Genomic DNA, 15,412 nt, shown 5'->3' with positions numbered 1-15,412 from the left:
GTAAGAGGCTGAGATCAAAGTATCTCCTGGGTTGACTCCCGCTGATGGCTGAGGAAGATTCTATCTCATGCCTCACTCCCCTTGCTGTGCTTTGATGACTGTGCTTATGGTGCCTTGGCTTGTTAGGAGCATCTGTCCAGCCTCTGCCTCCATCCTTAGTAGTCCCCCGATCTTCCCTTTTAAATTAAGATACCAATCACTTTGGATGAGAATGAGCTCAACCTGACTTGATTACTTGTGTAAAAGGTCCTATCTGAAGATAACGTCTCTCCAGATAACAGATAAATTGCATTCTAAAGTACTGGGCAACAGCAGGAGGTATTAAGATTTTAGGATTCCAAGCTAGGCACTGGTGACTCCTGCCTATAATCCTAGATACTCCAGAGGCTGAGATCTGAGACAAGACAGAAGCCATCCCGGACAGAAGCCAGCCCAGACAGACAAATCCATCTCTACTTAATTAGTAAAAAGCCAGACAAGGAGCTGTGGCTCAAGCAGTAGAGCAAAAGAAGCTAAGTGAGCATGCCAAGTCTAGAGTTCAAACCCCAATACCAACACATAAATAAATACATAAATTAATAAATAAATATTAAAACACTAGGAGGTCATCTTCTCTAAATTAATATGCCAAATAACATACTATCTCTAAAGTAATATGGACCAGATCCATATTAATCCAAATTTGAACTTACAACAATTGGTGTTTGAGTTCAAAGACTCTAAAGAAATTGATTGATGACAACATCTTTATGATAGGAATTGGGATCAGTAGCTATGCAGCATGTCAGAGCCTGAGACATTCAGTTCCCTTTAGTTATCAGCATCCCCACATTCTCAGCAAGTTCCTCCACCCCATGTTCCCATCACCATGATGGCACTTACATAGCTAAGAAAATGTCACCTGCCCATTTTGCAAATGGATATATTAGACCCCAAATGACCAAGTTACCTATCTGACACCGTTAAGCAAGTAGAAAGTCTAACAATGCCTCTCATCTGAAAACCAGCTCATTTTCCTCCCTTGCGTACTTCATGTATTTCTTTGTGTTTTATTTTTCCTAAGGGCTTTATAGCCATTTCTTTCATTTGCAATCTGCTCTTAGTTCTACAAATCTATTTTTCTCTTTGATCAGTATGTTATTTCTTTTCTTGACTAAAAAAAAAACAAAAACAAAAACAGCTTCACTAAAAACATGCTGCAGATCTCCTACACTTCAGTAAGTACAGAAGCTAAAATGGACTGACTTTACTGTGTATCGGGTAGTTCATCTAATGGTGTCATCTGAAGGAATGGCCTCTGATTTGAAAGTGTGAGTGCTCACTCGCCATCCTCCGGCCTGGATGGATGGTATCTTAGGGGAATACATGTCATGGGATGTTTTGACTAGGCAGGACCCCAGACATCACGCAGGCCAACCTTCAATACCAAATGTTGGCCCAAACTAAAACTCAGAAAGGCCAGAGGCTTCCCTGGGTCACACAGCAAAAGTATATAAGCCAAGCCAAAAGCCAAATTCAAACTTTTCTTCTGACTCTTCACCTAGGGTCCATTAAACCTCCAGATGTTACAGGTATGGGCTCACTTTGTTACCTTTGGCTTGCCTTCACAGTTTCAAAGCTAAAAAAAAAAGAAGAAGAAGAAGAAGAATTGTAATAGAATGGTAGATTATTGAGGTGGTGTTAATTAGTTTATAAAGGCAAAGAAAACTTTCTGGAAAACTACTTTCTTGTGTATGCCTGTACTAGAGTTTGAACTCAGGGCCTAGGGGCTATGCCTGACATTTTTACTCCAGGCAGGCTCTCTAACTACCTGAGCCAAAGTTCCATTTGAGTCTTTTGGGTGCTTAAGTGGAGATGAGTCTCGTGGACTTTCCTATTTAGGCTGGCTTCAAACCAAAATCTTCAGATCTCAGTCTCTTGAGTAGCTAGGGTGACAGGTTACCCAGAGGTGTTTAGAGGGCACTGCTTTGGGTGTAGACAAACATGGCCACACGCTAATAACTGAGAGACGTCCTCCATGACAAAGGCCATAGGTGGTTCCAGACAGAGCTAGAGGCCCCAATGAAGCAGGCTCACCCACATCTGGATAGGCCCTGGAAGGGTTCAGGAGACTATTCAAAGAATATTAAGGCAAACATGCAATCCGATGTCTATTTTAAAGTGATTATTCCATTGTTATTACAAGATGGACAGATAGAAGGATGTGCTCATAGACCTCTTGCTTTCATCTAGCAGGCCTCTGTTGAAATACCTCAGTATTTTTTTATCATCTGTTTCATGTGTCTGTCTGTCTTTCTGTATGCCAGTTCTGGAGGGGGGTAGGAGAGGGGGGGTGACCTTAGGGCCTGGACACTGCCCCTGAGCTTTTTTGCTTAAGGCTAGCCTCTAGCACTGAGCCACAGCTCCCTTCCTGGTCTTTTCATGGTTAACTGAAGGTAAGAGTATTACAGACATTCTTCTCCAGGCTGGTTTCTAACTGTTATCCTAAAATCTCAACCTCCTGATGAGTAGCTGGGATTACAGGTGTATGAGCCATGGGCTCCTGGATTTTCTTTTTTTCTTTCTTTCTTTCTTTTTTTTTTGAAATAGAATCTTACTTTGTCGTCCAAACTGACCTTAAACTCATAATCCTTTTGCTTCATCCTCCCAAAGTACTGGGGTTACAGCTGTTATCTTGTTAATGAAAAGCAACCCAGTTAGTCAATGTTGCTATTATTAAAACCAGCAGCCACTTAATGGATATTTTTAAATGATTGTTTTTCTGTCTCATTGAAGAAAGTTATGTTTGCCACATTAGGGCTGTAATTTCAAATTGCATTTGGGCTCATTGCAAACATTCTCACTGTAACGAGCTTTGATTTAAATGACACATTTCCAGCACACACAACAGGAATGAGTCATAAGCTCAGCTATCAAAGCAATGGTAAAGTGTCATCCTTCAGTTTCATGTTGGCTGCTCTGGGTTAATTCTTACAAGTTTGGTGAAATGAGATAAGTATATAGAACCCACAGAACAATGCACCAACTTCATGTCAGGAAAGTTTGGATGATTCATGCAATGATGTCATCAATGTCAGTCTCATACAAATTCACTTGCTTTGACTTTAAAAATGTTATCAAGCTGGGTGCCACTGGCTCATACCTGCAATCCTAGCTACTCAGAAGAGTGAGGCCTAAGGATCCTGGTTCAAGATCAGCTGAGGCAGGAAAATCAGGGAGACTCTTATTTCCAATTAACCAAAAACTGCCAGAAGTAGACCTGTAGTTCAAGTGGTAGAGCAACTAGCCTTGAGTACAAAAGCTCAAGGACAGCACTCAGGCCCATTGTACCAGCCCCAGGACCAGCAAAAGAAAAAGGTTATCAAGCTGGGCACTGGGCGCTCACATCTGTAATACTAGCTATTCAAGAGGCTGAGATATGAGAATCAGTCAGCCTGGGCAGGAAAGTCTGCAATTAACCAGCAAGAGACCAGAAATAGAGGAATGACTGAAGTAGTAGAGTGCCAAATTTGAGCACAAAAGCTGAAGGACAGCATCCAAACCCGGAGTTCAAGCCCCACGACTGGCATGTGCACACACACACACACACACACAAAGGTGTTTTGGTGTCATCTCAACACCTGGTATATAGACCTAAGTGTAGGATATCCAAGAGTGCTACTGTCTATTATTATCATTTTGACAATTTGAGTTAACTTTTGGGTATTTCTCTGAATGATAAACGGCTTGTAAGTGGGATGGAAAATTGGAAAATTGAAGTTTTAAATGCTTTTATCTCAAGCAGATGAAACCTTGAACAGCAAGTCCTCAAGCTTTGAGCTAACTGTATGACAATGGCTCTTTAGTGAGAGATATTAGACTAATATAATGTGCAGGTCTTGGAGTCAGGGTTAAGTATGAATTATTATATCCACTGACTTCCACTGATGTAAATTTTTATAACATGTCTCTTTCCGACAAACAATATACAATATACTCAAGAAACTGCCATTGAATAATTGTAGGTTTTCTCTGCAAAAGATGGTTTTATTTTATTTATAAAATTAATGTGTTCTAACTAGGCACTGGTAGCTACCCAGGAGGCTGAGATCTGAGGCTCACTGTTCAAAGTCAATCAGGGCAGAAAAGGCCCTGAGACTCTTAGCTTCAATTAACCAACAGAAAACCAGAAGTAGAGCTGTGGCTCACTGTGGTAGAGCAACAGCCTTGAGCAAAACAGCTCAGGGATAGCACCCAGGCCCCTGAGTTCAAGCCCTAGTACTGACACTGATAAAAAGCACGTTGGTGATAATCCCATTTTGCTGGTGACAAAGCCCACTCCTACTTAATCCATTCCCTGTTCCTAAAACAAGGGGAAACAGTGGAGCTTCTGTCTGGCCTACTGCTGCTCTAATGTGGACTTCCCTGAGTCATTTGATTTTAAATAAAATATCCAAAAACCCTGAAAACAACAGCTATTCTGTATCTGTTCATCTCTTCTAGGTTGGACGAATCGAAGATTTTCTCTACCAATTAGAGGACAGTTTCTTAAAAACTAAAAAACTGAGAAATGCTCGAAGACAAAAAACAAAACTGAAACGACTTCAAACCGCACAGCAAAACTAGTCTACGGGGAGCCGGCATTCTTACAAGAAATCCCAGGAAAGAGGCCAGCTGTGATGGCTGGGTAACAAAGACCATCACCAAAGGAAACAGGTGGCACTCCCCCTGGTTTATCTCTAGCAAAGACATTCTCTCCTTCACTAATCTCGACTGGCAGAAATAAATGTTCTCAGCCAGTTGACTTGACTCTTGTTCACATGTGTCTTGTTTAGTTAAAGAGCTCATAAAATACCCATTTCTGCCTCTATTGCCTGCCTTGTTCTTTATAAGTTGTCCAAGGTATACTGGGTCTGCCCAGGAGCATATGTCATATCTGTAGTATAGGTCTTACGTCCCTGAGGACTCCCTGGGAATTACTTACATGCCACATGAAGATCTGAAGGCACATTTAGAAGCACAAAGCAGAAAATGTAGCTGATTGATCCTTATAGAGATGGTCATAGGATGATTTGGCTGATATCATTGGTTAGGTTATTAATATTTCTCTTGGGTTTTTTCGACTCGGGGTCTCCAGTGTTCTCATAGCTTGCTTGCATGGCTGGTGGTCTATCACTTGAATCAAACCTCCAGTCCAGATTATTGCTGGTTAATTGAAGATAGAGTTTCAGAGAGTTTTCTACTCATGTTGGCTTCAAACTGTGATCCTCACATCTCAGCCCCAAGAGTAGCTAGGGTTACAGGCATGAGCCATCAGATCCCAGCTAAAATCTAAATCCTTGCTTATGGTTTTTAAACTGCATTGTACCCATCTCTTAATGTACAAAACACAGATTCACATATTTGACAAGGTAGTTATAAACATGACCAGACAGGCACTGGTTGCTTATACCTATAATCCTAGCTACTCAGGAAACTGAGATCTCAGGACTGCCATTCAAAGCCAGCCTGGACAGGAAAATCCATGAGACTCTTATCTCCACATTAACAAGCAAAGTGCCAGAAGTAGAGGTATGGCTCAAGACAAGCACTGTCTAGGCCCTGAGATCAAACCCCAGTACCATTTCTCTCCTTTCTCCTATCTCTCTCTCTCTCTCTTTCTCTCTCTCTCTCTCTCTCTCTCTCTCTCTCTCTCTCACACACACACACACACACACACACACACACACCAAGTCATGCCAACAAGGAGATTTGAAAACACACAAAATAGAAAACAATTTCTTAAATATCAGAAAAAAATAAGATCTCATAGTACATGAATACCAACATAAACAGAAAAAAAAGGAGCAAAATACTTCATACTGACATGGTCTTTCTTCGTGGGAGGAGCACACAGATGTGAACTCCTTTGTCAGTCATTCCCTCTACAGTTGAACCATATCACCACCCCTCAAGTTCTCTGAATACAATGAGATTGTGAAGAGATGAATTAATAACAATCTTAAGATTAGATCTGCGTGGTCAAAAATGCAAGATACAAATATAGTTAAAAATAGACTTTAAAATATTACAAACTCTCTGGGAAGTATTTGCTTAATTCTTCTTTTGCTCAAATATTCTCCACTTTTCTACTAGAATCAACACAGACATTCTACTTTCTCTGGCACTTTCACTCATGTTAGATATTGATAGAATTATAACCATTTAACAACAATGAACTTAAAGGCTTCTTTTTGTTTCTAACACTTACATCGGAGCAATTTCAGTTCTTTTGTTTTTTGGTTTTTTTGGTCCAGTCATGGGGCCTGAACTCTGGGCCTGGGCACTGTCCCTCAGCTCTTCAGCTCAAGGCTAGCGCTCTACCACTTGAGCCACAGCGCCACTTCAGGCTTTTTTCTTTTTGCTTATGTGGTGCTGAGGAATCGAACCCAGGGCCTCATGCATGAAAGGCAAGCACTCTACCACTGAGCCACCTTCCCAGCCCCAGCAATTTCAGTTCTGTGTGTGTGTGTGTGTGTGTGTGTGTGTGTGTGTGTGTGTGTGTGCGTGTGTGTGAGCACTGTGCTTAAATTCAGAGCATAGGCCTTGTCCCTTAGCTTTTTCACTCAATACTGATGCTCTACAACTTAGCTACACCTCCCTCCACTTCTGGCTTTTTGCTAGTTAATTGGAGATGAGAGTCTCTCAGATTTTTACTTCCCAGACTGGCTTAGAATCACAATCAGTTAAGATTACAGTCATAAACAATTGCTTTGAATGCACATGCATGTATCTGCACATACACACACACACACACACACACACACACACACACAATTTGAAAGTAGCAAATAGTCTTTGCTATTTGGTGATTAGATACAGTTTCAGAACTGGTAGTTCATATTTTCCTGTATCATCCAAAGTGGCAAATCTTTGCTTTGAGAGTAGGTGATACAGTTTGTGTAAAAAGCCTAAAGGTGCAACAAAACCAAATTGGTACACAGAGCAAAGGTCAACCGAGTCACTCCAGTCTGCACCCAGGGTCACATGGGCCTATGAAGCAGACACACTTGAAGGCCACTACATGGACACAGAGAGCAACTGAGGCCTTTGTACCAGCATGAGTATCTACATGCCGGCCTGGATGGTTAGAAAGCGCTGAACCGACAGACACTCCACCTTTCTGATGTCAATACACTTTTCATGAATTAAAAATCTGACTTGGCACTGGCGGCTCACACCTGTTCGCTTAGCTGTTCAGGAGCCTGAGACATGGGGGATCGAGGTTCAAAGTCAGCTCATCTGTAATTAACCAGCAAAAAGCCAGACAGAATGGAGATACAGCTTAAGTGACAGAACATCAGTCATGATCAAGAAAGCTAAGTGAGAAGTGAGAGACCCTGAGTTTAAGCCCCAGTAATGATGTGCACTCTCTCTCTCTCTCTCTCTCGTCCCCCCCCCTCTCAGCACACATACACTAACAAAAATAGCTTGTCAGTGCATATCAAAAGCCCTCAGATGTTTATATCTTTGGGCCCAAAAACTCTACTTTTAGGAAATCAAAGTAAAGAAATAAACACATATTACAAGATAAAAGTTCAAAAGTGTTCACCAGAGTTATTTTAACAAGAAAGCATCAAGGAACCCAGCCAAAATTTCCCAGCACAGGTAATAGGCTAAATGATTTATGATGGTCTATTCAATGCTTAACTTAATAATATATAAAAATGTTATAATGTTAAAAGGAAAAAGGAAAACTATATATAGCATAATTATAATGAGATTATAAAGTACATGCCTATAAAAGACTGGAAGGAAATACAATGGATGTTAAGAATGGTTATCTTTAGTGGGACACTTATGGGTGATTTTATTATCTTTTCCTTAATATTATACAATCTGTTCCTTGATAATAAAAATAATCTTTTAAAAATATTATTTAGTATCACTCTGCAGAGAAAAATTAATTCAGATCTGCTCTTCCTCTGTCCAATTCTTGCTTCATGGATCTTAGTTACTGCACAGAAGCCAGAGGAAGGGCTTTATTTACAGAATTCTGGGGGGGGGGTGCAAATGACTTTTACAACCCCCTCTACCCAGAATCCCTTGGCACAGACAGTCCAAAGGATCAGTGAAGAAGTCATTAAACAGAGGACCCATTACAGCATCTCACCAATGTTGACAAAGAACTATAAGCAAGTTGTCTCTCACCTCCCCCACGTGCTCCTCATCACTTTCTCCTCTGATTATTTCGTTTGGTGCTTTCTCTGTACTCACAAGACATCATCTCATGAAATATGGGATGATCACGGGCCAAACATCCCTTAAATCAAAGTGTATTGAAAGTTGAGAGACCACTGGCAGAGGAAAACTTTGATTTACAGTGGCTTGATTCATGGAGATGGTATGATGGAGTCTAAGTTCAATCAGATATATCACAAGTTGTCTGATCCACTCAGCAGTTCTCTGCGCAAGTGGACATGGATGCGAAGGGTGATTGCACAGCCTTGACAGCCTGCAGATTGTCAAGATGGAATGCAATGACACCCAGAGTGCACACGTGCTTTTTTGAAGGAAGAAAAAAATCAGAAAACTGGCCCAAAGAGCATCTCAAGAGTTACAAACATCAGCATGTTCTGTTTGTGCCTCAGAGAAGGGAATCCAGAAACACTAACACTATCTGAGATGATCAGACTTCAGAATCTTTCTTCATAATGCGCTATATAATAAGTGGCTTGATGGGTGGAGGTATGGCTTAGTTGGTAGGACACTAGACAATGAAGAAAAGCAGCAGGTGCCAAGTTTGAGTCCCAGTCTCAGACCTAAAAGAATAAGAAAGGAAAAAAATAAATGAAATAGGGATTTGAAAATTAAATATTGGAAATGTATGTGTGTTGCAATCTTCTATTGAAGGCAATGTGCAGAATTAATCTTCACAATAACCCAGGCTTTAACTCTTTTTAAATATCTGTTTGGGGAAGTTGAAAGACAAATATTTAGTGAGGCACTGGAAGACTGAATCTCTGCTCAAAAGCCTTGCCTGGCAGGGTTACAGATATTATGAGCAGTGGTGTCTGGTCCTCCTTCCTTGAAGCTAGAGAAGCTGGTGAGCTGTAGAACTATAGCTTTGCAATGTAAATGCCTAAGAGTGATGCTTCTCACTCCGTTCACCTTAACAGATGATTGGAAGAGAGAGGGGATCATAACCCAGACAGCAAAGTGGGTTGAAATCTGAAAGATCTGGGATCTATTCACTGCACACCAAAAGAATCACACCAAAAAATGTGAGGCAATCACACCTTCACCAACAACTCACCATAAGCTGGGCCTTATCCCCATTCGTGCTCACCACACACCTGACACAGGAAACCTTCTCTTCATTTCACAAATGAGTGAAATGATCGGAAAACACAGACGTTTCCTCAAATCTAGACAGCAGTAAAGCTAGAACTCAAGCCGAGGCAGCTCTACTGGAGAGTAGGAATTTAATCCACTGGGTTTGTGTGTTTCCTTATTACAGTGCTAGTTTAGAACCTTGTGAGTCCTAATTAACTACATATTCCTGAAATCTAGAACTGACCCTGGGATGGCAACTGCTATGGTAATCATCAGTAAGATGGCAGTTATCTACCTCTGAAAGATGTCCAGGGTAACCAAAGGATGAAGTTCTTTTATTTAAACTTTGAATTTTTTAGTTTGAACTTTCAATGTGACACTTCGTTTGTGTGTGTGTGCACACACATGCCAGTCCTGGGGCTGAACTTTTAATTTTTTTTTTCCTCAAGGCTAGTGTTCTACCACTTGAACCACAACTCCACTTTTGGCTGTTGGGTGGCTCCTTGGAGGTAAGAATCTCATGGGCTTTTTTGCTTAGGCTGGCCTTGAATCATGAGCCTCAGATTGCAGCCTCCTAAATAGCTGGGGTTACAGGCGTGAGCCACTAGTACCTGACCACACTTCAATTTTAAAAGGGTAAGTTTGTTCAGTTATTTTAAAAAGTGACATATACTTGGAATAGCCTGGGTATGAATATCATGTTTTAGCTTTAACTTTTACAAAATCTAAATACAAAGATCTCAAATGAAATTTTAGTCTTCAAGCTGAGATATTTAGTTAAATACAAAAAAAAAGTCTGATTTCAAAGGCAGTATAAAAGAAAATGCAGAAAAATCTGTTGCCATTTCTTATACTGATTATGTGTTAAACTGATAACACTTCAGATTTAGTGAGCCAAAGAAAATTCACTATCAAAATTAATTTCACAAGCTGGGCACTGATGGCTTATGTCTGTAATCCTAGCTACTCAGGAGGCTGAGATCTAAGGACTGCAGTTTGAAGCCAACCCTAGCAGAAAAGTCTGTGAGACTCATCTCTAATAAGCTACTTAGAAAAGGCTGGCAGTGGAACTGTGGCTCAAGTGGTAGAGTGCTAGCTTGGAATACAAAGAGCCTCAGAGACAGCACCTGTGCCCTGAGCTCAAGTCCCAGAACCAGCAAAAATAATAATCTCACATGTTTATCTTTATTTTTTGAACTGCAATAACTACAATATTCCAAATTATATACACAGTTTGAATTCTATATTTATTGCATAGAACTGGTCTGGGCAGTAAGTCAGCAAAAACTGGGAGCTCTCCTGTTATCCTGGCTAGAGGAGTTGAAAAGTAGTTTATCCAAGCTGCCCTAGCTGTGAGTTTCCAGGGACCCCAAGAAAGAAAGGACAATCAACTTCTCCAGACAATTGGCCATGAAAACTTGATAGTCACTAGAAGTCTGTCTCCTTTCAGATGCTTGCTATAAGATCAGAGATCAAGAGGAAGCAGGTTCCCACCCAGAGCATGCGTCCATGTGTGCCCAACACAATGCCCCAGACCCAGCACACCCCCCTCGGACACAATGAAGAACAAACACATCTTATTCTCTCTATTTAAGTGTCCTTTAGAAAGCCTTTCTTTTGTTTTAATATTTTATTATCTTTAAGTACTTGTACGAAGGAGCTGCCATTCATAGAGTAGTTTATGAATACAGAGCATCTCGATCAATGTCTCCCCTTTCAACAGTCCCACCCACCCCTCCTAATCTGCCCTTTCCCTTGCTTATCTCAATCTTAGGTTATGTATTGAACTTTTGCCATTTAACAAAGCAATTTAAAAGTACGATGCATCTTGGTCTGTGCCACCACTTCAACATCTTCACCACTTCCACATCTTTACCCTCCTTTGACCCACCCTGTCCCTTACATTTCTCAATTCTGAGCTACACACAATCAATTCTTGCCTGCATTCCATTCCCTCCCCTTCCCCCTTTCATTCTACCCCTCTTCCCCTTTCCCCCACCCTCTCTTCTTGCAAGTACTCATTTCCTGGTACTTATTTGGTTGGAATTTGACTTCATCCTTCTAAATAATTATACTATGTGCCCTCTCCATACAGTCTGTTGCACTTCGGTTAATTCATTTGTAACCCTTGCTTCCCATCCAGTGTGCTTACTTGTAGATTTATAGGCACATCTAGCTACCACAAATGAGGGAAACCATGCAAGCTGTTTCTCTGGGTCTGGTGTACTTCGCTTAATACAATTTGTTCCAAGTCTTTCCATTTCCTTACAAATGGTACAATACCATTCTTTCTGATGGATAGGGAAAATTCCATTGTGTATGTGTGAGCATATATATATATATATATATATATATATATATATATCCATTTTCTTGATCCATTGGTCCACTGAGGAGCTAGAAAGCCTTTCTAACCCACAAAACTATAGCATTTTCCTTGTCTCAAGACCAATGGGTTCTCTCAGAAATACTTGGAAAGGGTAATCATAGGAAAAGATTGAATTTCCTGCTAGTATGAAGGTAGATACCCAAAGCTTCGTGAGCTTGTTAATATGAAACGTGAACTTGCCATGGAAGATGCTTTGATGCATGGGTGTATCCATAACCAGTGCTAGTCCCCTGAGACACATTATCCCATAAAAACGTAAGTGGCAGCAAAGTGAAATTTCTGTACTAATGCACAATAAATACTGCATTAAATCCAGAATGAAGTTGAAACAAAAACTATTTACGTACTCAAGGGACAGCGGAATCCCCATCAACTAGCATACATAGCAGAGCTGAGCACTGATTAGAAACGCACATCTGTACAATGCTAATTGAATGAGGACTTTCAGCACTAAGAAACAAACATTGAGGCAGTTAAGCGAAATACTATAGAAAGCATTGGCTTTCTTACTACGTGATCTGAATCTCAGACACCTAACCTGAGGAATGAAAATGGTCATCATATGGGTAGTGAGAGGTAACAAGTGACTATGTATTTCAGTTTCTTTTCTTGTGTGTGCATGTGTGTGTGTGTGTGCTCGCACGCGCACGTGTGTTCAAGCCCTGGTACTAAGGTTTGAATTCAGGGCCTCTGACTCTCACTTGGCTTTTATACTCATAAAATGGAGCTCTACCACTTGAGACATCTCTCTACATCAGCTTTTTGCTAGTTAACTGGAGAAGAGTCTCACAAACTATCCTGCCCCAGCTGCCTTTGACCCATGATCCTCAGATCTCCGCCTCCTGAGTAGCTCCAGGATTACAGGCGTGAGCCACCAGCACCCGACCTCATTCTGATTTTAAAATTAGCTTTTTTTTTAAGAAAAGGAACTTTAGAATCTTTTTTTAAATTGTATTAAAAAATATTCTCTTTGGTTAGATGATAACAAGAGATAAAAAATGCCACAATTCTAAACCTTTTGCCATTATCAATGAATTCAACCACATCAGAGTGGAATAAAAAGAATATAAGAGACTCTTATGGATCATTGAAACTTTTATCAGTCATTTTCCCTCCATGAAATGAGCATTTCTATTAAAATTATATTACATAAAAATGAAATTCTAATGTGTGGAGATTCTTTAAAATCATGACATCACCTGGTAAAAGGCAGACTTAAAACTAATTTCTTTTTCCTTCATACACATTAGAAATGAAAGAAGCTTATAATCCTACCTACTCTGAGACTGAGATCTGAGTCAGATCACAATTCAAAGCCAGCTGAGGCAGGAAAGTTCATGAGATTCCTATCTCCAATCAACCACCAAAAAGCTGAAAGTAGAGCTGTGGTTCATATGGTAGAGTGCTAGCCTTGAGCAGAATAGCTAAGGAACAGCTCCCAAGCCATGAGTTCAAGCTCTAGTAGTGGCATTGGGGGGAAAAAAAGAAATAAAAGAAACAACATGAATGAAATCAGAAAGTACAAAATCAAATTTATCACACAATAAAATATATTTGCCAAATGTGGAAATATTGTCATAAGGTGAATCATCCCAGAAGCCACCTTGTGGAATATGAAATATTGGAGTCTTTATTATACAATTAGCAGGCTGCAGGCAGCCAGTTGTTACAAAAGCCTGCAGCCCCCAAATACACATAACACAGCTAGGAAACAGGCTAAAGAAGAAAGAAAGATCAAAAACAGTACCAACAATACCAACAGTCCAATTCAGTTCCAATGGAGAGCTGAATTGGGATACCGTGCTGACTGAAGATGATCATGGAGACACATATTGGCATGGTGTAATGGCTGCTAGGCTGGTCTGGGCCTAAAAAGGTGCAGGGGGCAGCTCCACTGGAAATTCCCAGTCCCTATTATCCACCATATCAGGGTATCTTACCCAAAGATGCCAGTAGTTAAGAGTGTTGATGTACTTGGTCAGCAGTGGCCAAAGAAATACGTTCTTCCTGAATTGAAGCCACACTCCAGCTGACACAGAAGCCACCCACACTGGGTGAGAAAGCAATGTGTGATGGTTGGCAGTCTTTATTATACAGTTAACAGGCTGAAGACTGCCAGTTGTTACAAAGGCCTGCAGCATTCAAATACACATAACACAGCTAGGAAGCATGCTAAAAAGGAAAGAAATAACAAAAACAATACCAACAAGCCAATTCAGCTCCAGTGCAGAGCTGAATTGTGACGCCATGATGACTTGAAACCAGCCAGGAGACAGGACACAGGACACTATCACAGAGACACATGGGGCATGGAGTCCTGGTGGCTGGGCTGGTGAGTGGGCAGACCCACAGGAAATTCCCAGGCCCAGGCACTGGACTGACAGATGCAGCAATCTATCAGCCAAGTGCCCACCCCTGTCTCCAGGGATCCAGGCATGCCCATCACCTGGGAGGCAGGTGATGGTCAGGAGCTTTTCCTTCCCCCAGCATGAAGACAAGATGCCAGATCTTACAATCCACCTTGTGGCCAATATGGCATTGGCCAGACCTGGCCTCCTTACTGCACTGGGCACTGGTGGCTCATACTTGTAATCTTCACTACCCAGGAGGCTAAAATCTGAGGATTATGTTTGGGGCAGGAAAGTCCATTAGACTCTCATTTCCAATTAACCACTGAAAAGCCACAAGTGGAGCTGTGGCTCAAGTGGTAGAGTGCTAGTCTTCTTGAGTCAAATAGCCAAGTGAGAAAACAAGGCCCTGAATTCAAGCCCCAGTATTGGCTCAGAGAGAGAGAGACACAGAGAGAGAGAGAGGAACACTACAAATGAGAACAAAGGATCCAACCAACAAGATTCTTGCAGGGTATAAACTGAACACTTTGGAGCACATAGCATCACTTCCGATTCACCCTCACATACATCTAAGGAGATAAATTTGTCAATTTCCAATATCTCCCAACTATACTGGTAAAAGAACTGGGCTTCCCAAAGGACTCGGAGGTTAAGAGTCACTGCTAAAAAAAAATGGTAAAATCCAACTCTGGTATAAAACATTCGAATCAATATCACCACCATGTCCCACTTGACTTTTTATTTTTTTAACCATTCTGCCAGACATCAATAAAGACAACATCTTACATCTGAAAAGCTGGTCCACATTCTCCAAGCACTTTCCCAGGCATGAACTCCTTCCATGCTCCCCATGACCCTGTATGGCAGGTAGAGCAGTTATAATTAATTTTTAAAGACTCAAAGGACCAGCAAAGGAACATTATACTCTCAGGATAAAGGTACACTGAAGATGAAAATCCAAAATGCACAGCTGCGCTCACCTCCATTTCAAGCTGCAATACTGATCCTCAGAACTGGTTAATTCTAGAAAGGGCAAAACCCTTGGCCACGGACTTCTACATTTTTCCAAAGCCTCTAGGAGATGTAGGTGTTAGAACCAGGTTAAATTAAACAAATAGAGTATTAATTAGACCAGGAAAAAAACGAAATTTAACTGGGACAAACAAGTCCCAGGTAACCTGAGAAGCATTAAGTACAGACCCTGGGAATGGAACAAACTGAGGCCTGGCATTTACCAAAATTTGCAAAGTGACTAAGAATAAGGCCCAACTTAAAAGGCAGAATCTCCTAGTAGAGAAAAACTCCAGGCTAATTATTCCAGAGACAAAGGCCTGGATCAATTAGGGGTTAAACACTGGACTTTGGTAAGTAACAGTGA

General features: G+C 41.0%; 1 protein-coding gene across 1 annotated transcript in view; it reads left to right on the top strand.

The window, feature by feature from the left end:
- Positions 1–4,605, top strand: part of Spata16 (spermatogenesis associated 16) — a 198,799-nt gene extending 194,194 nt beyond the window's left edge. Inside the window, exon 10 of the mRNA XM_013016206.1 lies at positions 4,483–4,605. Within this exon, the coding sequence (XP_012871660.1) occupies positions 4,483–4,605 (123 nt within the window). The remainder of the gene's footprint in view (positions 1–4,482) is intronic.
- Positions 4,606–15,412: the final 10,807 nt, after the last annotated feature.

The sequence above is a fragment of the Dipodomys ordii genome, unplaced genomic scaffold, assembly GCF_000151885.1.
Source record: "Dipodomys ordii isolate 6190 unplaced genomic scaffold, Dord_2.0 Scaffold30, whole genome shotgun sequence".
Taxonomy (NCBI): domain Eukaryota; kingdom Metazoa; phylum Chordata; class Mammalia; order Rodentia; family Heteromyidae; genus Dipodomys; species Dipodomys ordii.
Note: the sequence above shows the minus strand (reverse complement) of the source record. Positions and strands in the feature narration are given on the sequence as shown.